The sequence below is a fragment of the Eptatretus burgeri genome, chromosome 17 (genome assembly GCF_056783735.1).
Source record: "Eptatretus burgeri isolate ZD-2024b chromosome 17, Ebu_testis_v1, whole genome shotgun sequence".
Taxonomy (NCBI): domain Eukaryota; kingdom Metazoa; phylum Chordata; class Myxini; order Myxiniformes; family Myxinidae; genus Eptatretus; species Eptatretus burgeri.
This window is the reverse complement of record NC_140977.1, coordinates 50,430,209-50,457,828: the sequence shown is the minus strand read 5'-3', so window position 1 is coordinate 50,457,828 and position 27,620 is coordinate 50,430,209. Positions and strand designations below refer to the sequence as shown.

Below are 27,620 nucleotides of genomic sequence, written 5' to 3'. Positions count from 1 at the left end.
CACCTCCTCGATAGATACTCTCAGATGTTGGCAATTCTCGTGACTGTTCTTGTGTCAAAGTTGAAGAAAAATACGTGTTTAATAAGCCTGCCATCTCACTTTCATCACTGACCTCTCTCCCGGTGCTATTCCTCAATGGGACCACACTGGTCCGAACCTGTTCTTTTCCCTTGATGTATTAAAGAATGCCTTGCTATTGTGCTTAATATTCTGAGCTATGTCCTTCTCATTCTGTGTTACTTCGATAATTATATAAATCTAACTCCAGTCCTGTTTTCTTAAATGTAATAAATAAATGCCTTCTGCTACTCCTTAATGGCTGTTCCTCATCTCGCCACTCAACCACCCTGGTGTCTTTCTTCTTCTAGTTTTACACCTCATTGCAATGTACTTACTCTGCACCCTGCACATTTGCTCCTTGAAGGTTTCCCTTTTCTCTGATGCTGATTGTCCTGTTGTTAGAGTATCCCAATCTACATCACCCAATTCTCTCCTCATCCCCTCAAAGTTTGCCTTCCTGAAATCTAATAGCCTTACCCTACTATCCTGAACTCTAACCCTGAACACAATCTTTGCACACACAAGGTTATGGTCACTTGCTCCAAAATGCTCCCTGACCTCCACCTCCTCCACCAGATTGGGATCGTTACTGCAGATACAGTTACACAACGTCAGTACAATTTCAGAACATTTATTCACAAACAAGATACATTTATTATGCGCACATAGGAGTTTCTGAACAGACAAACATTCCAGAAATATCAATACAATTGGAGAATCTTCGTCTTTATATCATTTTCAGGAAGACAGTTTTTTTTTATCATTTTCTGGCACTGATGCCAGTTCACCGGTCTTGACAATTTTCAGATGAACCTGATCTTCAGTTTTCTTTGACAGCTCCTGCTTGAGTGGTTGGAACACATGTTCAAATCCAGACATTTTAATCACACAGAATGCCAGAATGACGTCAAACACCAATTCTAATAGCCATTAAAACAGGTTTCCATCCTATGTCAGTGAAAAAGTTAGTCTGCTTCTCCCAAAACTGGGAAGATATATTATCTTGAAGCGACTGGAGCTTCGTGGAGACATCTGGACATTTTCTTAAATCCACATTCCAAGTTGTTTGTGTCTTTTATGAAAATTATTTACATAGCTTTACATGACAGGCAATTCTTCTTTATATTCAACTTCCTGGCAAAGTTCAAGCTCTTTACACTTTTAATATACAGGTGATCTTTCTGTACAGAGGAGAAATATAATTATGTTCATTCCAAATGGATTCATACTTAAAACATCATATCATATTTTAGTACATTTTATTTCAGGATTAATATATTTTATTTTAATATCAAGTTTTAATCATCATCAATTTATTTATTTTATCACCCACAAATCCATAATGATAAAATGTATCTACATGACTAAAAGGAGGTCGAACACTGCACTCCCCCTCGTGGGCTTATCGTAAAACTGGGTTAAAAAGCAATCCTGGACGAAAACGAGGAAATCCTCGTCCACTCTGCCCTTTCCCTGATCCTCCACCCAAACTATTCCTGGCAAGTTAAAATCCCCCATAATCAATGCTCTTCCCTGACCACATGCCCTCCTGAGTTATTCACGTACTCTTCCTTCTCACCCGGAGCTTTATAAAATCATCCTTCCAGTATTTTCCTGTATTCACAATGTCTAATCTCGACCCACATTGAATCCTCAACATTTATTCCTTCCTTAATGTCAGCCCTTTCTCTTGATACAATGCTGTCCTTTACCCAGGTTGCTACTTCTCTTCCTCCTATTCTCTCCTTCCGATCACACCCATACACCTTGGAGCCTTCTAATCCTGTCCTCCAGTAACTCTCCTGAAACTATGTCTCACTCACTGCAACTATATCGTACACCTCACTATCTATTTTGGCTTCAAGGTCTTCCATCTCATGATTTAAACTTCTGGCATTGGTGGAGAATATATTTCACTTTTCCCTTCCTGAAATTCTATTTTCGTGCCTGTACTTACTCATCACAATTGCATCATCCGTTCATTCCTTAAGACCTTCCCCACCCTCCGCTTACCTAAAAAAGCCTGAATTCCTTTCTCAATTCCCACTGCAAACCTTGCTGCCCCCTTTCTATTTAACATATGACCATCATTCTGGAAACACTCCCTTTGTCCCCGAAATGATTCCCACTAATGTCAGGTGTTGACTTAATGGTTTGGGCGATGGGCTTGGAAACCGGGCGTCCTGAATTCAAATCCCACTCAGCTGTTTAATTAATATGCCTGGTGTTGGCTTAATGGTTAAGGTAGTGGGCTTGGGATCCTAGGGTCCTGAGTTCAAATCCCGCTCAGCTGTTGAATTAACACCAGGTGGGGTTGACTCTGCCTGTCATCCTTCTGAGGTCGGCAAAATGAGTGCCAGCATGCTGGTATACTGTGTCGGAGTGGCGACCCGTCCATGATTGTTCCCAATAGCCAAGGAGACTGCTTCGGCGGCACCAACGCTCTGCACAGAGTATGCTCCTAATGGATGGAATGATGGATGTTTAATTAATACGAGGTGGGGTGAACTCGGCCTGTCATCCTTCCGATGTCGGCAAAATGAGTATTAGCATCCTGGTATCCTGCATCGGAGTGGCGACCTGTGCAAGATTGTGCCCAATAGCCAATGAGACTGCTTCGGCAGCACAAACACTCTGCACAGAGTCTGGTCCCGATGGATGGATTCCCACTGCTTCTTAAATGTAAAACCTTCCTTCCAGCCATTGGTTGTCGTCTATCGCTCTGCTCATCATTTCTATATTGTTTCCTAATCTTGGGTGAATCCCAGAAAACATGACCTCACAACCCTTTGCTTTCATGACCAATGTTGTTCAAACTTGTCACACAGATAAAGAATGATGGCTCACGTGTGCACCTCATTTTATTTCGAGATCAGATCCAAGATGGCCGACTGGTGGCCATTTTGTGACTTGAATGTGTCCCCAACCATTTCTCAGGCATGGTCACCAACTGGAAGACTGGTGGCCACTTTTTGTCATACATACATATGGGCCAGCCCTTCAACTCCTTCAGAAAAATTATTAAAACAATGGGACAATCGGGGCTTTGACATTTTGTGTCACTTCAGCTTGCTTAATATTAATTCACTGACACAAATCATCTGTCATCATAGTTCAAGAACCTCCATTTCTGGAGGACGTACTTCACTTTAAATAAAGGTTCAACGGTGTTTTGCATAAGGGTGATGTTCTCGACTGCTGCTTACCCATCGTTAAATTTATCATTTTATGAAAACAAAAGTCGGATAAAGGTGAAACACCAACAACAGCACGGAGGGAGAAATTATATGGAGACAATATGGACATACATAACATACAGGCAACGATGAGGGATGAGGGAGAGCGCAAAGGGTGGACAAGATGGATACATGAACAAAATTTTTGGGAGGGTTTAGGGTTGTTGAATGGGTGCAGAAAAGATCATGATTTTGGATTGGGAGTGGGGGGGAGTGATGGCGAACAGCTGTTTTGAAGACCTGGAGGGAAGAATGACATTGATTTGAGTGAGGAAGATGGTTCCACAGGTGGTGAAAAAAAAGGAACGAATGAGTGGAGGTGAGCAGTGATCCTGGATTAAGGTTATCTCAACAGAAGGGGTTGTTTATGGAGCGTGTGCCATGCACAAACCTTGGGGGGGGGGGGCTCTGGGGGAAAAATACGAAAGAGCAGAGGGTAAAAGACCAGAAAGGAGGCAGAAGAAGAATCATGGAAGATGCCCAGTCCCAGGAGTTTCAGTGACTGAACCTCCTCAACAGGATTCTGAAGAAAGTGGATGAGGGGGGTGGGTGGAGGCAGTTACCAAACAGTACTTTCGGAGAGAGATCGTGAGAATATGATATTTGTCAGGAATGAAAATCACATTCCAAGTGCATGACCATCTTGTGATTTTGTCAATGTCTGAAGAGAGGGTCAGCAAATGGGTTTTGAGGATTTTCCAGATTTGAAGATTTGGAATAAGATGGAGGCCAGGAACACTGCCTTGGAGCACTCAAGCCTTGACAAGAAGAGATTAAAGGGTCTGTTGAGAGCCACACGCCAGTGTGGATGCCAGACAGTATGATTCGATGGATGCCAGACAGTATGAAAAGCATGAGATATTTCCAGAGAGACTGCCATGATCTCATATCTGACATTGAGGGCCTCCATCCATTGTTGGGAGGCCTATATTTTTTAGATCAAGCCTATCAAATGAAGCAACACTTCCATTCATTCAGATTTGCACGACTCATCGTATTTCAAAACACCGTGCCACAAACCGGTCCCTCAACAATCTCTGCAAGCAAATGTAAAACATGCGGCCATAGATTACAATGCCAACCATACGTCAGTAGTAGTGTAAATACGCCTGGATATTAGATGTATAACTTGAGTGTTTTGACATGACTTTAATTTCATTTTCAAGATCTTTTATTTCCATCACTCATATTAATTGGTAAATACGAAAATGAATTGTCCCAAGTGGAACAGATGCTCGTTTCCCAATTTCGGTTTGGCGTAGTTGGGCTGCATTCGGTGAAGTTTGGGGGGAGTGGGTTTAGGGGATTTAAAGGGACTGACTGACAGACATCGTCATCACTTTAAAAACTCTTCCCGACTTCGTCGGAGACGAGCTAAAAAATTGATTCCACTGTTGAGGTGATATCATTTATCCGTGAAAATATTGTGAAAAATCAAACAAAGTTATCAAGCACTTCCTTTAGACACCGAGCTCTGGAGATTCGATTGTTTCCTCTCCAGCAGTGAATACTTGTAAATCCTGAAATGAGAATCCATGTACAGACATGAAGGCAATCAATTTAGTGAACATTCAAGATATTTCAGACAAGTTCAGTTACTGTATAAACGTATCATTCAACAGCGACTCAAGTCTTGTCTCAAGAAAAAAATTCAAGACTGATACTCACTTGTCATACACAAAACCAGACACCCCATCCCTGTGCTGATTCTTTTGGTTCTCCAGGTTATTTGTGTCCTTTCCCAAGCAGAGGATGAGAAATCCCAAAGTTCTGGTTTTCTTTGTGTTTCAAGGTTCCTTCCAAGATCTTCAGTGTGGAAATTAACACCTTGGACACACCAAGCATCAAAAGGAAGAAAGGTTAATGATACCGTTGCTTTGGTTCCTCTTAATGTCGAGGAATACTCATTGCTTCACAAGGGATACTCCAACACAAATGTATTCCATTTTCAGCAATATCAAAACTCCATTGGAAAGTCCATTATCATGGTGGATTCTTTCACTGAGTCTTCAGTACATTTTGTACTTCGACACAAACGCATTGTTTTATCACACATCAACCTATCTTGGTTGGAGGCCGAGTCATTGTCAGCGTGCAACCAACACAGGTAGATCGGTGTACTCCATTTTCTATCATCTTATTCCTGCCACCATCTCCCACCCGTGTGCAATCATCCATCCCCAGCTGCAACAACGCTTCCCCACCCCAACATTGAGGTCTTACAAAAACTCTCACCTGGTTAACCTCTGCAAGGCAAACTGAATGCTCACCTTCCATCCTTGATCCTACTTTTCTTTATATGGTGTATGTAACTGTCTGAGTCTGAGGACTCATGCTCTTCCCTTCCACTTTTCCCAAGACTGATGATGTCCATCACCACCTTATCACTTCTCCTACACTCACTCCTGATCTCTAATAATGCTGCGACCACCCCACCCACATGGGTTTTCCCCTCACTGCATTCCCTTTCTCATATTGCAATGGATTTATGCATTTCCTTTGTTTTTTCGATGCATACTCTGCTCTGCCTGGATGGAAGACCGATTAATCAAAGTAAAATATTTTATTTATCACCGTTGATCAAGTGAAATGAATCGAAAATCTAAACCATGTAAGAAATGTAGAGTGGATTACCAGGAGGTTGTGTTATTGGGTGTAGTGCATGGCAACATCGGTGCAGAGGTTACGGTGTCCATCAACTCGGCAAACACATTGGGGGTACCCTGAGTGAAAAACAACACTGGGAATCTGTTCTCTTTGCGTCGTATCCTGGCAGACAACGAGGCAAAAATCAAAGCAGGTATGACAGCAAAGGTTGTTCAAGAGGGGAGTCCCTTCAAGCATCAATCAAAACATCCCCTCCAAACATGTGGATGAGTGTCTGTGAGTGACGACAAAGTTGAGTCTCACCATTTCTAACAGAAAGTAACGAGTACGTGGCTCTGCGGACCCAAGTAACCAATTCTATTGGAACCACGTTTATATTTTTAACTTTGGACTCAATGATTACACACAAGAACATACAGCGATTAAAACTGGTGTACAGTCGCTTTCGCTACTTCACTGGATCTTAAAATTGGTTGGAATTGACTTGGAGCTTCCAATAATGAAGGATAACGAAGGACCCCCAGGGAGAATAATTTATTGATACCTCTGATGTCATACATCACATGCTATGGCTGTAATAATGTATGAAAGGAAAAAATTTGGACATCTTCTTCCCCAAAACCATCCAACAAATTTTTTTTTAACTCGTCACATGTCATCATCTCCCCATGGGGTATATCAGGTGATAACCATGACATCATCGGTGAAGTGGTATTCAAGCCAGAAGTTGAATCAAAATCTGAAACTTCATACATCTGATCGACGATGTGAGTCAAGAATTAAATTTATGATGTCATCACTCACGTGGTCTGGTCACCATCTAAGTTTAACTGAGAAAACAATTTAAAAAAAACCTTCTTCAGAACCGCTTAACAGAGCTGTGAATCACAATTGTGCATTTCCACGTGTAAATGAAGATTTATGTTCGCGTGTTTGTGCGTGTACACACGCCGCCACATCCACATGTCATCTCCTCATGTACGTGTGGATTTGTTGAACAATATTGATATGTATTAACATGAGGAATTGTACAAATTATATTGTGATTATTCTTGTATTTGTGGACATTAAACGTCGTTATTATTCCATTTTGCTTTCCCTAAAAACCTCAACTCATCCCCTAATTTTGTAATCGTCCTGTCCAGTTAAATATCAGGGAAAACATTTTCAATCGATTCATTACATCACAGTGCTGTCTTTCTTTGAGATGAAGTATTCCCTTGATGTACTCACAAGTTGATGTGATTTGTTAGAAAAGTGAGATCCCACCCCCGGGTCCCCGTGATGGGTTGTGTGGGCCCATGTTATCTGGGGCTCCATGCAGTGCATAGGTTGCATGGCCCTCACTCCTCTTTCCTGGCCCACGTTGATCTTGGGGTCCAAGGCACGGGTCCTGCGTGCCTGTGCATTAATCCGCCACTGCACGCAGGTGCCAGCCGCAAATGATGACTCATCTCAGCTCAAGAGCCATGATTGCTTGAAAAGAAACCCCACGAAAACAAAATCGGAACATAGTAGATTGCCCACAATTGGTTGAAACCCACGACATTTCAGGGTTCACTGTGGAATATGTGTAATATGTCACGAATAAGATACGTATGATCACGAATCAAATATGTGTGGATATAATGTGTATAATATGTGTAGAAATCATAATCGTGCATGTGTTAATCAAGATGTGTGTGTGTGTGTGTGTGTGTGTGTGTGTGTGTGTGTGTGTGTGTGTGTGTGTGTGTGTGTGTGTGTGTGTGTGTGTGTGTGTGTGTGTGTGTGTGTGTGTGTGTGTGTACACGCCGCCACCACCAGATGTCATATACTCATCTCCACTCGCAAGTCTTTAAGACTGAATGGAACATTCCCTGGTGCTGAAGCATCCACCTTCACACCAACAAGGAACCACAACACATGCACCAAACCACAGATGAATCCGGAACCAAAAGCAAAATCTCAGCTTCCATCCTGAATCCCAAGGGTAATGACAATCTTGGAGAAAGCAATGGTGGTAAAAATTTACTATCAGTGTTGCAAGAGATCACAACTTGGTTGAGTAATGCAAATTCAGTAAATAAGAAAATAACTAACTAACTAACTGTCTAAAGTAAAAGCAAATCAAAGACGGTTGGCCCTTTTCATCATTCCCATCTGATCTTAAGGCTCATGATACGGCAATGCCAGGTTTGAATCCCATTTGCTTTTTCTCCCTTTTCATTATCTACAAACGTTCTTGTAAATCGATTTGAAAGTGCATTATCCTCACCTCTTTGTCCCACGTGTGATTTATGTCCAAGCTCCACCTTGGGTCTTACATCAAGTGAGTCATTATTTCATATGCAGCCTGTGGCTGCTGGTTGCATCAATGCTGAGAGCGTGGCGGTGCCACTGATGCATTGCCCCTGTTTTCAGTAAGCTGGTCCTCATTTCGCTGACCTCGGAAGGAAGACAGGCTGAATCAACCCACCTGGTGTTATTTAATGAGACGATGGGCTCAAACGCAAGTGCCAAAGATCTTCAGTCAATCGTTATTCAAAAATATATAAATATCATTAATATACACGAAATATAAAAGTGAAATGAACAGACTCACTTTCAACTGCAAAAGCCACTTTATCTCAAGACTCAACTCAATATTGAACGTTATCTCAAGACCCATGAAAATATCTCCTGTTCTCCCTCCGCTTCAATCGGTTCATCTAACCAGATGCTTGTCAAAGTAGACATCTCTCTGGCTGTTACGACAGAACCTCCTCAGCACCGTGGAGTCTGGCATTTCACTCAGGCCGACTGGCTGGGACGTCAAGCAGCCATCAAGCTTCTAGAATCTAGACTGGTCTCCCATCTTCACTTCCTCTGACATCAACTCGTCCTGGGAATTTCTTTTTGAGAAATATTCTCATTCTCTCATTCTCTCATTCTCTCATTCTCTCATTCTCTCATTCTCTCATTCTCTCTCTCTCTCTCTCTCTCTCTCTCTCTCTCTCTCTCTCTCTCTCTCTCTCTCTCTCTCTCTCTCTCTCTCTCTCTCTCTCTCTCTCTCTCTCTCTCTCTCTCTCTCTCTCTCACAGCTCAAATGAGCTAAGATCCTCATCCTCTTAAGGGTGACGTCATAAAAACGAATATGACGTCATTGTGATGTATCAGGTTTGCGATAAATTATATCTGTGCTATTGCCCGGCTTGATTCCTGCAAACAAAATTCAATCAGCTTGCCTAGTTTCGGAGATAATGGTATTGGCAATTTCCATTAGTGGCAATATTATGACGTCAACTTTTTTTCTCGGAAGAATTTCCAAAATCGGAGATGGTTACTGGCTGCGCGTGAGCTTTCTGCATATACTGTACATGGCAAGTTTCACGAAGATCCGATGAAAACTCTGGGTTGTGAAAGAAAAAGTCAAAAAATAGGAATGACGTCATAAAAATTGATATGACGTCATAGTGATGTATCATATGTGTGAGAATTCATCTCTGCCAATGCCCTGTTCGATTCCCACAAACAGAATTCAAGAAGCTTGCCTAGTTTCGGAGATAATTTTTTGGGCGATTTCCATTAGCGGAGATATTTTGACGTCAGAACTCTATTTTCTGGGAGGAATTTCCAAAATCGGAGATGGTTACTGTCTGCACAGGGTATTTTTACATATATGTGCCAAGTTTCAGGAAGTTTCGATGAAAACTGTAGGCTGTGAAACAAACAAGCTCAAATGAGCTGAGATCCTCGTCCTCTTAATGATGACATCATAAAAACGAATATGAAGTCATCATGCTGTATCAGGTTTGCGATAAATTATATCTGTGCTATTGCCCGGCTTGATTCCCTAAAACAAAATTCAAACAGCTTGCCGAGTTTCGGAGATAATGGTATCGGCGATTTCCATCAGCGCAATATTACGACGTCAACTTTTTTTCTTGGAAGAATTTCCAAAATCGGAGATGGTTCCTGCCTGCGCGTCGGCTTTCTGCATATACACAGTAAGTTTCACGAAGATCCGATGAAAACTCTGGGTTGTGAAACAAAAAATGTCAAAAAATAGGAATGACGTCATAAAAAAGTGAGAGGACGTCATAATTTTTAAGGCGATTTCCATTTGCAGAGATATTTTGAATTCATAACTTTTTTTCTGGGAGGAATTTTAAAAATCTGAGATGGTTACTGTCTGCGCAGGGTATTTTTACATATATACGCCAAGTTTTGGGAAGTTTCGATGAAAACGGTAGGCTGTGAAACAAAAAAGTGCACAAGAAGATGATGAAGAACAACAACGTGTGTAAGACTTAAAGATCCTCCACGAGGATCTCAAAATGAACAGATTTATCCCATCTCGTCTTCAGTTGTCCTACCCTTCCTCCCGCCCATGGTACACTGAAGCTTGTGGCGAGGCAGTTGTCCTGAAACAACTTGTCTTCGCCTCATGGAAGGCTAATCCAACTGAAGGCAATCTCGGTTCCTTCCACAAAGCTCGTAACAAGCGTGTCTACCCTCAGGAGAGCCACAAAACAACATCTTTTAAATCTCAAGTCTGAACTCTCAAACCTGTTTCCCTCCTCCAAATCCTGTTGGCATCTGGTTCAGTCTGTTTCTGGTGTATGTTCCCCCTCCCTCCCCTCCCTTACCTCAAATGGCCGCACAGCTGACAATGCACGTGATAAAGGCTGAATGCCGAAACTCTGTGTTTGCTTCTAAATCTTGTGTTCCAAACCCATCGCTTTCTGTACCCACCTTACCCAGTCACAGTGAGCTGTCCCTGGACTGTGTGTTCTTTTCTCCTGATAAGGTGGAGAGCTTGCTTTCAAACTTTGACTCAGATTCTGCAACCGGTCCAGACGGCATCAGCCCATGTATCCGAAAAACCTGCTCCTCTGCTCTTGCTCACCCTCTCTCTGTTCTATTCACCCTCACATTTGCTCAAGGTCATCTGCCATCTGCTTGGAAATCAGCAAACATTACCACACTGCATGAAAAGGTGCAAAAACATATCCCTGCAATGACACACCAATCAGCCTTCTCCCAATCATGAGCAAGGTTATGGAATGCATCCTCGCTTCAGATGTTAAATCCTTCCTCTTCTCCAATGGCTTGATTTCCGATCATCAATTTGGTTTCAGACCAGGTCACTCTACCCTGGATATACTGCTTCTGCTCTCCCAACAATGGATGGAGGACCTCAATGCCAGACAGGAAATCCGAGCCATATCCCTAGACATATCACGTGCTTTTGACACAGTCTGGCACCCTGCCCTGCTCACCAAACTCTCTTCCCATGGTATCCAAGGCCATCTCCACACATGGCTCACAGACTTCCTCTCTTGTCACAGCCAATGAATGGCCCTAAATAGAGTTCTCTTATCCCCTCTTCCTGTCCAGACTGTAGGTCCTCAAGCTGGTGTTCTGGGCCCTGTTCTTTTGCTGGTTTTCATTTCACACTCTCACTATGTCTATCCGAAATGACCGTTTAGAACTCCCCCCCCCCACCCCAACAATCCACGTTCTCAACAATCCTCTGAAAGAAGTCCTTTCCTTCAAGCTTCTGGATCTCACTATCTGCCATGATCTTTCCGGGGAAAGCCACATCTCTAACCTGGCCTCCAAAACCAGCCGCCAACTGGGAATCCTCCGTCGTGCAAGGTGCTTCCTCAGCCCACCTGAGCTCCTGACCACACACAAAGCTTTCGTCCGCAGCTTTATGGAGAACTGCTCTCATACATTTCCATCTAAAGAGATACTGCAGACCCACAAACTTGGTAAAAATATTTTTCACGTGACAAACAGAAAAACGAACCCAAACACGACGTCCTCTCCTCTGGCGAGGGTAAAAATAGGAATTCACAAACACCTTCCTTTGGTCATGATTGGTATTTACATACTCGTACCAGAAATTCTACCACTCATTCATCACGTACCGAATCTGTTGAAAAATCAATGATGTAAAATAATCAAAAAATATCAAAAACGTACCTCATGGGAAATAAAATTATCTTCCATTTTGACCTCATTCACTGTCATTTCATTCTTGCAGTCTCGGTCTTGTGGTATTCCGCTGTGGGTCAAAAGATAAATGATAGTGGATACGTGAGATGGAATGATCAAATGAACCCTGGCGTTGGTGCCCCCCCCCAACTCTCTCTCTCTCTCTCTCTCTCTCTCTCTCTCTCTCTCTCTCTCTCTCTCTCTCTCTCTCTCTCTCTCTCTCTCTCTCTCTCTCTCTCTCTCTCTCTCTCTCTCTCTCTCTCTCTCTCTCTCTCTCTCTCTCTCTCTCTCTCTCTCTCTCTCTCTCTCTCTCTCTCTCTCTCTCTCTCTCTCTCTCTCTCTCTCTCTCTCTCTCTCTCTCTCTCCTGTTCCTTTTGTTCAGTTGTGTCTTGATTCATTCTTTGTACTTTCTCTTCCACGAGCCTTCACACTGAATGACGAAAAAAACCTCTTCAGTCTTAAAATGAAACCAAGATTGACCTTCCCTCGATCCACTCATTGTCTTCCTCGGTGTTATCTCGACCTTGGAGCATGATGATGAAATGATGGGAATTTTATGCCAAACCAAGCAATTGTTCCACCTGCTGGAATGAGACAGAAAAGTGTTCCAGCAGTGGGACCGTTCATGGTGTGAATGATGTGAATGAGGCACGAGTTTCTCTTTTATTTTGTCCTTCGTGCCGTTCCCTCCAGTTAAAGATGGCTGGTTGTTCATCATCACCTAATGGTGAAGCTCGTGGCAATTCGAATAATTTCTTTCAACTGTATAACCAACATTGTCTGTCCCAGGTATGTTTATTCATCCCCACATTAATATGCACACCTCACGGTCTGATTTTCCACTTTCCTAAACAAACGAATAAATTATAAAAACTCAATCAGTAAACCTCTTCCTCCATCAAATATCTTGTGCAAAATATTCCAAAACATTTCTTTTTCGAATGGGACCTCACCTTGAGAACATACCACCGATATGCAAGAAACGTGTTCAGGTCGTCCCTGCACCCTCCTCCAAGGTGATGTGTCGATTGTGTGACTTCAACATACCGAGCGAAGTACTCGTCCGGGAAACTCGCCCGAGCGTCTCTGTCAAGGTCTGAGGTGGGAAACAGGTGGCAATAAATCACGGAACGAATGTTCTCTGAATATTGTTTTCAGCAAAACCTGAGTGATTGTGAAACACAAATGAATGAGAGAAAAATATCCACTGGGAAAAGCAAAGAACCAGGAAAAGATAAATTATAAACAACACTGGAGAACTCCTTATGTGATGAGGAAATAATCTATTTTCTTGGAACAAAAGTGTCCGTCCGTTTATTTATAAAAATGTCTGTTTTAAAACCTCGTCTTTCCCGGAGATGAAGAGGAAGAAACAGGACTTGGAACTTCAACATAGCAGTTCCAACGGTAAGATGGGAGGAACCCTTTAAAGTAAAGGACGACGTCGACGACGACGAGTGCAACTACTACGACGATGACAACTACTTCAACAACGACTACTGCAACTACAACTTCTACTTATAAAATATCCTTTTTTTGTGTTTCACTTACTTTAACATCCTCACTGAGAATCACAGATACCCGTGTGATATGTTTGTGAAGTATAACCAGCTATCTTCTCATTAATGTAATAATAAATACAAGCCTTGTCATAATAAACAAGGAAGTTGTAAAAACACCAACTGGTAATGTTCCATCACTGACGGTTACCTCGGCAGAACATCAACTGTTCAATGCGACTTCGACAGAGTGCACAGCGGAACCATCCCAAGCGGTGACGGTACATTTCTCGCAGGCACCACACACAGAAAAAGTGGTCACAGGGATGACACCTGTGTGGAGCAACTGCGATGTCTTGGCAAATGGAACAGGTGAGATTCTGCAGATGCTCCTTCTTCTTCTCCTTCTCTATTATGTTTGATTCCACCTGTAATCGCAAAATAAACAAATCACTCTCATGGTCGTTGAACACTTGTGTGGAAATATACTATTTCTATCCAAAAACATGAACAATCGCAGCATCATCGATATTCATAATTGGTGATACTTGATGATTGATATTTCACCAAATATTCACGTACGATTCAGGTGTGTGATGTGGAGGTGAATTGAGAGTTTTTAAAAGGTGAGTAGGTAAATAGAGGTAAATAAAGAAAAGGGAATGATCAACTGGTGAGAAGTGTGGAGAAGAATGAAGGGGTTTGGAGGCGTTGGAGGGGGATAAGGGTGAGAGATATTTACAAGGAATTAACATAAACCATTAACTAAAGATAGAATTGTTCAATGTTCACGTAGATTTCCACAAGTGGTATTCGTCCTGGATATCAAAATTTCTCAATTTAAAAACAAAAACACTTTTTGAATGAATAAAGGGTTAAATAAAAGATAAAACATCATCACAATGTTGAACATCTTTAACCTTTCTTTTTATTAGTTCAACACGTGATCTTGAACCCGAATACCAAAGTGCAATATTTTCAAAATCCAAGAAAGACTCAGCAATGGCAACTTGGCCTGAAAAACCAAAATGGACGATCATACAAGGAGCTGCTTCTTCAACCCCTAAATAAAGCAGAACCTCCACCATCGCACCTCCCCCTCAAAACACACACACACACACACACACACACACACACACACACAAACACACACACACATGCATATACACACACACACACACACACGCAAACACGCAAACACGCAAACACGCAAATACACACACACACACACACACACACACACACACACACACACACACATACATACATACATACATACATACATACACACACACACACACACACACACACACACACACACACACACACACACACACACACACACACACACACACACACACACACACACACCTTCTAACCCAACATACTTTTAATTGTTCACAATTGTTTTCTTCCTCTCTGTTCTTTCTTGACTTCCTCCCTTTGCTGAACCACTTCCGGATCTTCCGGAAAGGTTTTGATTTTTTTTCACCAACTCTCTCCCCCTGTGAAGACGAAGGAGCTGAAGAATTGTTTTCCACTTCAACATCTTCGATCTACGGGATTAGTAAGGAACACACAAACCACATGTGATGAGTAAATTAAATATTCAAACTCAAGATCTTGATGAATAAACTAACAGGTTGATCAAAATGGTGAAAAATCCTTCACCCTTGGCATTCCAAAGATGGTTTTACATCAAAACTCATTTTTACTATTTTGTTTGTTTGGATAAAAGGGAGGGCTGGGGGGAGGGGAGGGTGAATTTGAGGTGATTGTTGGTATTTTTGTGTATGTAATATGTAGACTTCCCCCAAAGGTTTGTCATGTCCAGGTTCGGTTGTGTGATTTGATCTATGAGTTGTTGTGCTGCTGTGTCCAACCAAATCAGATACAACCATTAATAAATTAAATAAATGTGAAAGTAAAAGGTTGTAAAGTTTGTAAATGAACTCATCCCACGTTAGATGGTTACCATTCATCGTTGTTACGGTGAAGTTAACTTGTTACCATGAACTGTTGGTAAAGAGTATAAAATGTAAATATCTGACGTGAGTGATGAGTGTTCGATGTTCTTTCATGGATTTATTTTGTTATCTTTTAACATTCCCAATTGGTTGTTATTGTTACTGTAACTGTAACTCACTCCGTGGATGATGGTGCGGACGGTTTATCTGGTTCTTCACGTTTATTTAGATTGTTCCGTTTACCCTGAACAATGGTTATGTTGATGGACGAGTGAACAAGTCACAGGAACAGTCGATAATGTTCGGATTTAATCGGCAGTGAAAGAATCACGAATGAATAACGAAGATCTGTTCCGACAGCTTGAAAGAAAAGAAAAACCCGATCGAGTTCCCACGTTAACTAGTTACACATGTGACGAATCAAACTAGTGACAGAGCAGTAAGTGAAGGCCCATTATCGATAAACCAATTATTATAATTATTACCTCAGGATTCTCCTCTTCGTTCCTCCTTGTATTTTTCCTCCTCTTTCCACAACACCACATCTTGTTTCCTTCTCTGGAAGTTTACAAGAAATGGTTCTTACAATCGAGAAAGCTCCAGAAGGTTCGAACGTCGTGGACGACAAGTGGAACAACACGGCCACACGACCCGCTCAAACCAACGACGTTCAGAACTGGAACAACAAAGCTTTGTGCGTCACAATAGGAGGGGGCGGGGCTTCATCTCCATGGTTACCCTCAACAACAACAGTGTATCGAATAAACCAAAACACTGATGACGTTTCCTTACATATTGATTTTAGAAACATGGATTTAAATAAAAAATTAATCGATTTATATTCGGATCGTGAGAGAGGATCAGTTTTCTCTTCGTCATTTTCCCGTTTTCTCATTTCATTTCATGCCGACCGCGCAGAGAGCAGTGAGATACCATGGTTACCGTCTGTGTGACGTTCAAACAAAGTGGGAAATCAAACTTACTGGTTATCAGAGGGTTATGGAGGAGTAAATAACAGGAACAATAACTAATGTAACATGTTCGGTCGGGTGGTGTAAGAGGCGATGGGGAACATGGCGGTGAAACCCGGAATTTATTTATCTTTTTTAAACGTCTTTAAACATGTATTAAAATACAATTATATATTTAAACCTCTTTAATCGTTTATTAAAATATAATTATATATTTAAACCTCTTTAAACGTTTATTAAAATATAATTATATATTTAAACCTCTTTAAACGTTTATTAAAATATAATTATATATTTAAACCTCTTTAAACGTTTATTAAAATATAATTATATATTTAAACCTCTTTAAACGTTTATTAAAATATAATTATATATTTAAACCTCTTTCAACCTGGTGTTGGCGCAGTGGTTGGGGAAGTGGCTTGGGACCCAAAAGGTCCTGAGTTCAAGCCCCATTGGGACACTGAATTAATATATGTATATATATGTATATATATATATATGTATATATATATATATATATATATATATATATATATATATATATATTGTTGTGGTTGACGAAATTCACAAACCACCATTCAGGTCCCTGAGGTGAGATATCTCTGTAAGTAGATGTGTAGTTAGGCCCAAACCCGTTGTTTCGAGGGAATTAATGTCATTCAGTCGGGCTGTGACTTCAGGATAGCCGTTTTTCTTTTACTATCTTTATTTTGGACCAGCCGCCATTACTACGCCATTACTACCACCACCAACCACGTCTCAACAGCCATCACACAACAACCACCAACCACAACGCCGCTTCACAACAACAGCCACGACCTTTACCGTCACAACTCGCCACCATCGCATCACCACCATTCTTGCGCCACTTGTGGGCACCGATACTGGACTCGTGCAGGGCGCGCACCGAGCAGCGTGTTCAGAAACATCACAGACTTTCCGAGAAAAACGGATCAAAAACGACTCACGCCCACTTCTGTTCCGTCCTATCGGAGAGCGTGGGGCGATTTGGCCCCGCCTCCAGGGCGTTGGAGTGAGGTCGCTATATGCAAATTCATGGATCAAAAAGCATTCACGCCCACTTTTCCTCGGTCCAATGGGGAGCCAGTTAGAGGTGAAGGGTCGGAGGTAAAGGGTCAAAGGTGGGGGAGCGAGGCCACGGGGGATATAAACGGCTGCGTTCGTCAGTCAAGGCAGTTCGAGTTCGAGTTCGCGGTTGGGAGTTGTCGGTGGAGCTGGGAAGAAGAGGACGGAGCTGTGGAGAGGTGGCGGCGGCAAAGGCGATCGAGGGGGTGCTCGCGTCGGAGTCGGGGAGCTGCGGAGGGAGAGGCCGGCGGCGCGACCGAGGTCGAGGTGGAGACGCTCGTCGCGGGACCCGAGACAGGGTGATATCCTCCTCCCCCCCGAGCATCAACAACCCCCTCCTGTTTCCCCCCCGCGCTGAGATAGTGCGACAAGGGGGCCCCTTTCCCACCCCCTACCAGACACTGTCCGCGAGGCCCGCGGAGTTGAGGCGCCACCGCCGCTTTGCGTCTCATCATCAGACGGGTAGGCCCGACACGGTCTCGGCCCCAGGCCCGCCTACCCCCCTCATCCTGGAGGGTGGTTCTTTTTCTTTTGCTTTGGGTATCTGTGTTGTCGGCGCCGTCTGTGAAGTAAAATTGTATAAGTGTTGCCGTGTGCTCGGTAGTCGGATAGCTCTGCATTGTGTTTCTCTTTTATATTTGCTTTTTGTGTAATATTGTGTTTCTTCTCCTTTTACATGTGCTTTTGATGTAATTGTATATGTGTGCTTCCCGTTCATCGCGAAATAAATGTGAGTTATGTTGAACTGTTTTCCCACTTCGCTTCGTCTTTTCTTTCATTGAATCTCCATCTTGCTTCACGTAAAGGGTTGGTCGTGGGCTAAAACGCCCGATAATTAATCGAACTGTCGAGGCCGACGAATAACACCGCTCGGTTATCCCGATAGTACGGAACGGGTCGCTTAAAGTGGCCCGTGTCCGAAGTCGACCTGCGGCGAGGTGCGATCGCCCGGTCTACCCTCCGTGTGGGTACTTAGGTAGGTCGAATTTGGCGAGCAACCCTATCCCACGCGGGGGGCCGATTGGCACGATCGTGGTGAGGCCGAAAGGCCCACCCGTGACTAGTTCCCGGCGTTAGTCCGAGAGGGTCACGACTGGATTGTCCGTCCGGTGGGCGACGTGCCGCGATTCGAGTTACGTGGCCGTGCGCACGCCGGCGGGCGCGAATCCGCAACAATATATATATATATATATATATATATATATATATATATATATATATATATATATATATATATATATATATATATATATATATATATATATATATATATATATATATATATATATATATTGTATGTATGTATATGTGTATGTGAATATGTATATATATATATATATATATATATATATATATATATATATATATATATATATACATACACACATATACATATTGTTACGTTTGAGGGGGGGTATGCATTCAAAGGGTAATTTGGATGTTTAATTAGGTATGCCATGCTGTTCGAGTTTACCAGGATCTCGATGTAATAAGTAGCAATTCAGTGGTGATAAGTTGTCTAGTAAATGTTCATTTCTTCAAGGGGGGAAATGATAATTGTCACGTAATTAGATAGGGACACGGGATAGGGTAAGTGTGTCTGCGTAAACCCCTTTTGGTATTCTCTGGAGGCTGGCCGTGACGTCACAGGACAGTGCAGCGGATGGCTCCGCCCCGTGGTCACGATTGGCAGAAGACGACGGCGGTGGGCCAATAAACGGCTCGATTGGAAGTGACGAGGACGGGAGGATAAAAAGGTTCTGTTCGGGGTCGAAAAGGAAGAGGAAGAAGATCGGGACAAAACGATCGTGTTTTTTTGGTGTGGAGGCTGTTGTGCGGAGAGCATCCTTGTTGTTGTGCTGATTCGATCGTGTTCTTGATCATGTCTTGGAGCCTTGCTGAGCCTCGTGCCTCACATTGGTTGGCTCTGGGGTTCTGCTGACTCGGAGTACAGGGTCGAACGGCGGGCGGACCTGCCTCCCTCTCCTGCTCGCAACTTGGCGCCAGAACTGGTTCCCTGGCGGCTGTGAGCGGACTTGGGCCAAGACCAGGAGGTCGACAGCACCACGGTTTCTCCTGCCCCCCTGACGAGAGCAAGGCTGGCTCGTCCGACGCCGATCCAGGGACAGTTGCGTCCACACCCCGGTCCAGCCTGACCACCAGAAATAGCTACGTTTTGTGTGTGCGTGTGCGTGCGTGCGTGCGCGCGTGTGCGTGCGTGCGTGCGTGCGTGCGTGCGTGCGTGTGTGTGTGTGTGTGTGTGTGTGTGTGTGTGTGTGTGTGTGTGTGTGTGTGTGTGTGTGTGTGTGTGTGTGCTTGGCGCCTTAGAGGGTTTGAGATCTGTATATTCATTGGAATTGTCTGTGTTTTTCCCCACGCCCGATCCCACACCATCCCGTCGAATCTCCCCGGATCCCTTTTCTTGCCGAGTCTTATTATTTCTGGTTAATAGTAAAAACAAATAAACATCATCAACTCAGTGAAAAGTGACTCGTGCCACCTTCCTCGTCCCGTTTGCGGTAGAGCGATTAGAACCGCCATGTTTGGGTTATAAATAAATAAACCGCCTCCATCGTTTCAGCTCATTCTACGTTGGCGGGACTGTTCAAGTCCCGTGGACGTCACAATATATACCAAGTCGAAAACACCAGGGGGTTGACTCAGCCTGCCATCCTTCCGAGGTCGGCGAAATGAGTACCAGTTGTACTGGGCCCGGTGTATGCCCCAGTTAGAATAGCTGTACCATATCCCTGTGTGTCGTAAGAGGCGACCAGGGTTGCGTCAGGAAGGGCATCCGGCGTAAAAACCTATGCCAAATCATTATGCGGACAACAAAACGAATTTCCATGCCGGATTGGTCGAGGCCCGGGTTACCAACGACCGCCACTGGTACTGGTGGTCAGCAGGGTACCAGTGGAAATTGTGCTACTGCTGGGCAAAGGAGGAGAAGGAGACGGGGAAGGCGGGTCCAGAGGCAGTGGGAGAGGGGGAAGGGTAGAAGTTTGGAGGTGAGAGTTGAAACTCTGAATGTTGGGACGATGACTGGCAAAGGGCGAGAGTTGGCTGATATGATGGAGAGAAGAAAGGTGGACATACTGTGTGTACAAGAGACCAAGTGGATGGGGAGTAAGGCTCGGAGCAATAGAGGTGGTTTCAAACTGTTCTACCATGGTGTGGATGGGAGGAGAAATGGTGTCGGGTAATCCTGAAGGAAGATTATGTCAAGAGGGTATTGGAGGTGAGGAGAGTGTCTGACCGAGTGATGAGTGTGAAGTTGGAAATTGAAGGGGTGATGATGAATGTCATCAGTACATATGCCCCACATATGGTGTGTGAGATGGAGTATTAAGAAGATTTCTGGAGTGAATTAGATGAAGTGGTGGAGAGTGTAGCCAAGGATGAAAGAGTGGTGATTGGAGCAGATTTTAATGGACATGTTGGGGAAGGGAATAAAGAGGATGAGGAGGTGATGGGGAGGTACGGTCTCCACAAGAGAAATGTGGAAGGGCAAATGGTGCTGGAGTTTGCAAAAAGAATGGAAATGGTAGTGGTAAATACGTATTTCAAGAAGAAGGAGGAACACAGGGTGACATACAAGAGTGGAGGAAAGTGCACACAGGTGGATTACATCTAAAGCAGGAGATGCAACCTGAAAGAGATTAGTGACTGTAAGGTTGTGGCAGGGGAGAGTGTAGCTCGACAGCATCGATTGGTGGTTTGTAGGATGACTTTAGAGGTGAGGTTGAGGAAGAGAGTGAGGGCTGAACCAAGGACCAGATGGTGGAAGCTGAAGGAGGAAGACTGTTGCGTGAAATTTAGGGAGGAGGTGAGACAGGCGTTGGATGGTGGTCAAGATGGGTGGGATGATTGGGCAACGACAGCAGAAGTTGTGAGGGAGATAGCGAGGAAGGTACTTGGTGTGACATCTGGACAGAGGAAGGAAGATAAGGAGACTTGGTGGTGGAATGAGGAAGTACAGGAAAGTATAAGGAAGAAGGGGTTGGCGAAAAAGAAGTGGGATAGTCAGAGAGATGAAGAAAGTAGGCAGGAGTTCAAGGAGTGGCGGCGAAAGGCGAAAAGAGAGGTGGCAAAAGCCAAGGATAAGGCATATGACGAGCTGTATGAGAAGTTGGATGCAAAAGAAGGGGAAAAGGATTTATACCGATTGGCAAGACAGAGGGTCTGAGTTGGGAAGGATGTGCTGCAGGTTAGGGTGATAAAGGACGCAAATGGGAATGTGCTGACGAGCGAGGAGAGTGTGTTGCGAAGGTGTATGGAGTACTTTGAGGAGCTGATGAATGAAGAAAATGAGAGAGAGAAGGTTGGAAGAGGTGGAGATCGTGAATCTGGAAGTGGGGTGAATCAGAAAGGATGAAGTGAGGACTGCTATGAAGAAGATGAAAAGTGGAAAGGCGGTTGGCCCAGATGGTTTTACAGTTGAGGCATGGAAGTGCTTCGGAGAGATGGCAGTGGGGTTGTAAACCAGATTGTTTAATAAAGTCTTGGAAAGTGAGAGGATGCCGGAGGAGTGGAGATTAAGTGTTCTGGTTCCGATTTTCAAGAATAAGGGTGATGTGCAGAGCTGTGGAAATTACAGAGGGATAAAGTTGTTAAGCCACACCATGAAGTTGTGGGAAAGAGTAGTGGAAGCTAGGTTGAGAGGAGAGGTGACGATCTGTGAGCAGCAATATGGGTTTATGCCAGGAAAGAGCACCAGTGATGCGATGTTTGCTTTGAGAATGTTGATGGAGAAGTTTTGGGAAGGCCAGAAGGAGTTACCTTGTGTGTTTGTGGATTTAGAGAAAGCTTATGATGGGGTGCCAAGAGAGGAGTTGTGGCATTGTCTGAGGAAGTCGGGAGTGGTGGAGAAGTATGTGAGGATCGTGCAGGATATGTATGAGGACAGTGTGACAGCAGTGAGGTGTGCGATAGGAATGACGGACCGGTTTAAGGTAAAAGTGGGATTGCACCAAGGATCGACTCTGAGCCCTTTCCTGTTTGCAATGGTGATGGACAGGTTGACGGACGAGATCAGACTGGAGTCCCCATGGACTATGATGTTCGCGGATGACATCCTGATCTGTAGGGAGAGTAGGGAGCAGGCTGAGGTGAGCCTCGAGGAGTGGAGGTACGCACTGGAGAGAAGGGGAATGATAGTCAGTCGGAGTAAGACGGAGTACATGTGCGTAAATGAGACGGAGGGTGGTGGTATGGTGTGGTTGCAAGGAGTTGAGGTGGGGAAGGTGGATTGGTTTAAATACTTGGGATCAACTGTCCAAAGTAACAGAGTGTGGGAGAGAAGTGAAAAAGAGAGTGCAGTCAGGATGGAGTGGGTGGAGAAGAGTTGCAGGAATGATTTGTGACAGAAGGGTAGCTGCAAGAGTGAAGGGGAAAGTATTGTTGTGGTTGACGAAATTCGCAAACCACCATTCAGGTCCCTTAGGTGAGATATCTCTGAAAGTATATGTGCAGTTAGGCCCAAACCCGTTGTTTCGAGGGAATAAATGTCATTCATTTGGGCTGCGACCCTTCTAGATAGCCGTTTCTTTTACTATCTTTATTTTGGATCAGCTGCCATTACTACCACCACCAACCACGTCTCAACAGCCATCACACAACAACCACCAACCGCAACACCGCTTCACAACAACAGCCACGACCTTTACCGTCACAACTCGCCCTCGCAACCATCGCATCACCGTCATTCCCACGCCGCTTGTGGGCACCGATACTGGACTCGTGCAGGGCGCGCACCGAGCAGCGGGTGCAGAGGCACAGCCTTTCTGAAGAAAACGGATCAAAAACGACTCACGCCCACTTCTGTTCCGTCCTATCGGTGAGCGTGGGGCGATTTGGCCCCGCCTCCAGGTGCGTTGGAGTAATATCGCTATATGCAAATTCATGGATCAAAAAGCATTCACGCCCACTTTTCCTCGGTCCAATGGGGAGCCAGTTAGAGGTGAAGGGTCAGAGGAAAAGGGTCGAAGGTGAAGGAGCGAGGCCACGGGGCATATAAGGGGCTGCGTTCGTCAGTCAAGGAGTTAAGAGTTCGGAGTGAGTCAAGAGTACGGAGTGGAGAGAGTGAAGAGTTCGGAGCCAGTGAAGAGTTGGGACGAGTCAAGAGAGGAGACGGAGAGGGCGGTTGGACGGAGCTGTGGAGAGGTGGCGGCGGCGAAGACGGTCGAGGGGGTGCTCGTGTCGGAGTCGGGGAGCTGCGGAGGGAGAGGCCGGCGGCGCGACCGAGGTCGTGGTGGAGACGCTCGTCGCGGGACCCGAGACAGGGAGATATCCTCCTTCCCCCCGAGCATCAACAACCCCCTCCTGTTTCCCCCCGCGCTGAGATAGTGCGAGAAGGGGGCCCCGTTCCCACCCCATACCAGGCAGTCCCAGCGAGGCCCGCGGAGTCGGGGCGCCAGCGCCATTTTGCGGCTCATCACCAGACGGGTAGGCCCGCCGCGGTCTCGGCCCCAGGCCCGCCTACCCCCCTCATCCTTGAGGGTGGTCCTTTTCTTTTGCTTTGAGTGTATGTGTTGTCGGCGCCGTCTGTGAAGTAAAACTATAAGTGTTGCCGTGTGCTCGGTAGTCGGTTAGATCTGCATTGTTGCATTTGCTTTTTGTGTATTATTGTGCTTCTTCTTCTTTTACATTTGCTTTTGGTGTAATTGTATATGTGTGCTTTCCGTTCATCGCGAAATAAATGTGCTTTATGTTGAACTGTTTTCCCGTTTCGCTTCGTCTTTTCCTTTATTGAATCTCCATCTTACTTCACGTAAAGGGTTGGTCGTGGGCAAATACGCCCGATAATTAATCGAACCGTCGAGGCCGACGATAACACCGCTCGGTTATCCCGATAGTACGGAACGAGTCGCTTAAAGTGGCTCGTGTCCGAAGTCGACCTGCGGCGAGGTGCGATCGCCCGGTCTACCCTCCGTGTGGGTACTTAGGTAGGTCGAATTTGGCGAGCAACCCTATCCCACGCGGGGGGCCGATTGGCACGATCGTGGTGAGGCCGAAAGGCCCACCCGTGACTAGTTCCCGGCGTTAGTCCGAGAGGGTCACGACGGGATTGTCCGTCCGGTGGGCGACGTGCCGCGATTCGAGTTACGTGGCCGTTCGCACGCCGGCGGGCGCGAATCCGCAACAGTATATAAGACTGTAGTGAGACCAGCTATGTTGTATGGTTTGGAGGCGGTGGCACTGACAAAAAGACAGGAAGCGGAGCTGGAGGTGGCAGAGTTAAAGATGCTGCGATTCTCGTTGGGAGTGACGAGTATGGATAGGATAAGAAATGAGTATATTAGAGGGACAGCGCAGGTAGGACGGTTTGGAGACAAAGTGAGAGAGGCGAGATTGAGATGGTTTGGACATGTGCACAGGAGGGAAACGGAGTATATCGGGAGAAGGATGTTGAAGATGGAGCCGCCAGGCTGGAGGAGAAGAGGAAGGCCAAAGAAGAGGTTCATGGATACGATGAGGGCGGACATGTGGGTGGTTGGAGTGTCAATGGAAGATGTGGAGGATAGAGTGAAATGGAGACGGTTGATCCGCTGTGGCGACCCCGAACGGGAGCAAGCCGAAAGCGGAAGAAGAAGATTTTAACCTCTTTAAACGTTTATTAAAATATAATTATATATTTAAACCTCTTTAAACGTTTATTAAAATATAATTATATATTTAAACCTCTTTAAACGTTTATTAAAATATAATTATGTATTTAAACCTCTTTAAACGTTTATTAAAATAATATGGAATACGTAAAGCCGAGAAGCAAACGTAGAATTCTTCTTACATTCACTTCTTAAAAATATATCAAATTTTTTTTGCGTTGAAAAAATAAATATTACCTCAATATTACCTTCACAACGACAACTCCACCGCCAAGAACAGGATCTCATCGAAAAAATTAATATGACCTCAACATTACCTTCACAACGACAACTACACCGCCAAGAACAGGATCTCATCTGAAAAAATAAATATTACCTCAACATTACCTTCACAACGACAACTACACCGCCAAGAACAGGATCTCATCTAAAAAAAATTAACATTTTCTCAACATTACCTTCACAACGACAACTACACCGCCAAGAACAGGATCTCATCTAAAAAATTAATATTACCTCAGCATTACCTTCACAACGACAACTACACCGCCAAGAACAGGATCTCATCTAAAAAAATACTGGATTGAACGTAGAATTCTTCTTACATTCGCTTCTGACTTTACCTATAACTTGTTCACAACTGTAAACGCAATTTCCGGTTACTTCAGCCTGGATTCGGGATCAGCGATCAAATAATGTCAATCACGATTAAAAATTATTTTTTGATGATGCGAGAGATATCTTTATTAAAATCAGTGGAGGAAATATACACCATGTCTGATATTATTTGGGTCTTTCATGTCTCCGACGATTCCTTTGTCTCCCGGCAAGTATCATTCCCCATGACAAAACCGGAAACAAAAAAAAAACCAGAAGCAAAAAACAACCGGAAGGAAAAGGGTCAGAAGCAACGACACGGATTCGAAATCGTCAGGGGTATTGTGTTGTTGTTGTTGTTTCCTATTCTCTCATGTGCACACGTAAAGTATGAAGCTCACTGCGTTCGCTATAATTATATATTTAAACCTCTTTGAACGTTTATTAAAATATAATTATATATTTAAACCTCTTTAAACGTTTATTAAAATATAATTATATATTTAAACCTCTTTAAACGTTTATTAAAATATAATTATATATTTAAACACTGTATTACACAAATCACTTTCATCATACTTCCAAAAACCTCCAGTTTTACAGGGTGTGTTCAGTTGGTGAGTTTCTTGTGGAAAACTCACCAAGTGTCTTAAGCACTCAAGCAAGCACTTCGCGAGAAACCGTTCATAAGGAACGGCCGGCTTGGCGAGCGCCAGCTTCCTGCTTGGAAAATGAACACACCTGAGCACTTGGAGAGAATTAATTATTTTATTTTATTTTTACAATCTTTACTCGTCCCCGTTGGTTTTGGTTCGATCAGGGGTCCAAGTCCTTTCGATGGGGGTCTACTCCACGGACGTTGTCCGCCAACGTACTGGGTTGGGGTCTCTTGAAACAAGGAAATCTAACACAGGTGGAGGCCATTCAGCCCATCATACCTGCAAAAACACCACGCTAATTTATCTACACAAGATCGAAGGAAGAAAAAGCAAAAAAAATGTTTTTAATTGATGAAATAATGTTTTTTTTTCTTTCGGGGGAGGAGGCATGGGATTCGTTAAAAATCCACAACATCAACCACACAACCCTCCCTCCCCCCCCCCCCTTGACAAGACCCCCACCAACAGCACTCTGGACACATACACACAAACACCCATCAATGCTCAAACTACCTAAAAGTCAAACAAACATCCCCATACCCCTGAAACTCTATAACTTCCAAGGTACCGATCTAATTCTAATTTAAACTTATCGACTGTTTCTGCTGCCACGACCTTTCAAGGGAGACCATTCCAAGCATGAACGACTCTCTGAGTGAAAGTCCCCTGTCTTACTACCGTCTTAACTCTCCTCTTCTTTACTCCCAGGCTATGGCCCCTGGTCCACCCACTGTCTTCTCCATTAAATAATTAATCTGCACTTATTTTATCGATACCTTTCATTTTGTTGAACATCTCGATCATATCTCCTCGAAACCGCCTCCTTTCTTGGTGAAAGCCCTGTCTCATTCAGCCTCTTCTCGAAGCTGAGTCGAGCTCGGCCTGCAATCAATCTATTGGACCTATTCTGAACCCTCTCCATGAGAGTGATGTCCTTCCTGAGTTGTGGTGACCAAACCTGGACAAAATATTCCAGATGAGACCCTCACTAAAGTCCTGTACAATGTTAACACCACCTCTTGTGATTTATAAATGATCCCTCTCCAAATACAACCTCAAACCCTATTTACTTTCCCAAGAACTCTCTGGCACTGTGCTGCCTTCTTCCCTCCCATATCTATAACCACCGCCAGATCCTTCTCCTGTGTGACACACTACAAAATTACCCCTTGCATCCTGTAATCTCCATTTTCATTGTTCTTCCCCATCCCCAACACCTTACACTAGCTCAGGTTAAATTACATCTACCAGTCTTTTGCCCAATCCATAAAAGTATGAATACTTTCCTGTATCTGATCATCACCCCCTCTGCTATCCACCTCTCCTTTAATCTTTGTATCATCTGCAAATTTGGAAAGCTTACT

At 44.1% G+C, this 27,620-nt stretch overlaps 1 protein-coding gene across 12 annotated transcripts; it reads right to left on the bottom strand.

The window, feature by feature from the left end:
* Positions 1–675: 675 nt before the first annotated feature.
* LOC147010075 (uncharacterized) lies at positions 676–16,413 on the bottom strand. Of its 12 annotated transcripts, none has more exons than XM_085860905.1 (10): positions 16,317–16,413; positions 15,819–16,009; positions 14,755–14,922; positions 13,578–13,794; positions 12,821–12,963; positions 11,856–11,937; positions 7,137–8,361; positions 5,931–6,065; positions 4,965–5,123; positions 677–4,816 (listed from the first exon to the last, which is right to left on the bottom strand). In XM_085860905.1, exons 2-6 carry the CDS (start codon positions 15,876–15,878, stop codon positions 11,905–11,907), a joined length of 621 nt encoding a protein of 206 aa, XP_085717031.1. In that variant the 5' UTR covers positions 15,879–16,009; positions 16,317–16,413; the 3' UTR covers positions 677–4,816; positions 4,965–5,123; positions 5,931–6,065; positions 7,137–8,361; positions 11,856–11,904. The 12 variants fall into 12 exon arrangements, with proteins under 12 accessions (XP_085717035.1, XP_085717031.1, XP_085717032.1 ...); XM_085860906.1 differs by having other exon boundaries at positions 5,931–6,019; XM_085860907.1 differs by having other exon boundaries at positions 5,931–6,019; positions 8,161–8,361.
* Positions 16,414–27,620: the final 11,207 nt, after the last annotated feature.

Bases quoted from the DNA above. Each gene is read 5' to 3' on its own strand.
- LOC147010075 (XM_085860909.1), bottom strand. From the start codon at position 15,878: ATGTGGTGTTGTGGAAAGAGGAGGAAAAATACAAGGAGGAACGAAGAG. The intron at 13,795-14,754 runs GTATGTTGGGTT...TTGCGATTACAG, and splicing joins ACAATTGTGAACAATTAAAA to GTGGAATCAAACATAATAGA. The intron at 11,938-12,820 runs GTGAGGTCCCAT...TTTGACCCACAG, and splicing joins ATCGGTGGTATGTTCTCAAG to CGGAATACCACAAGACCGAG.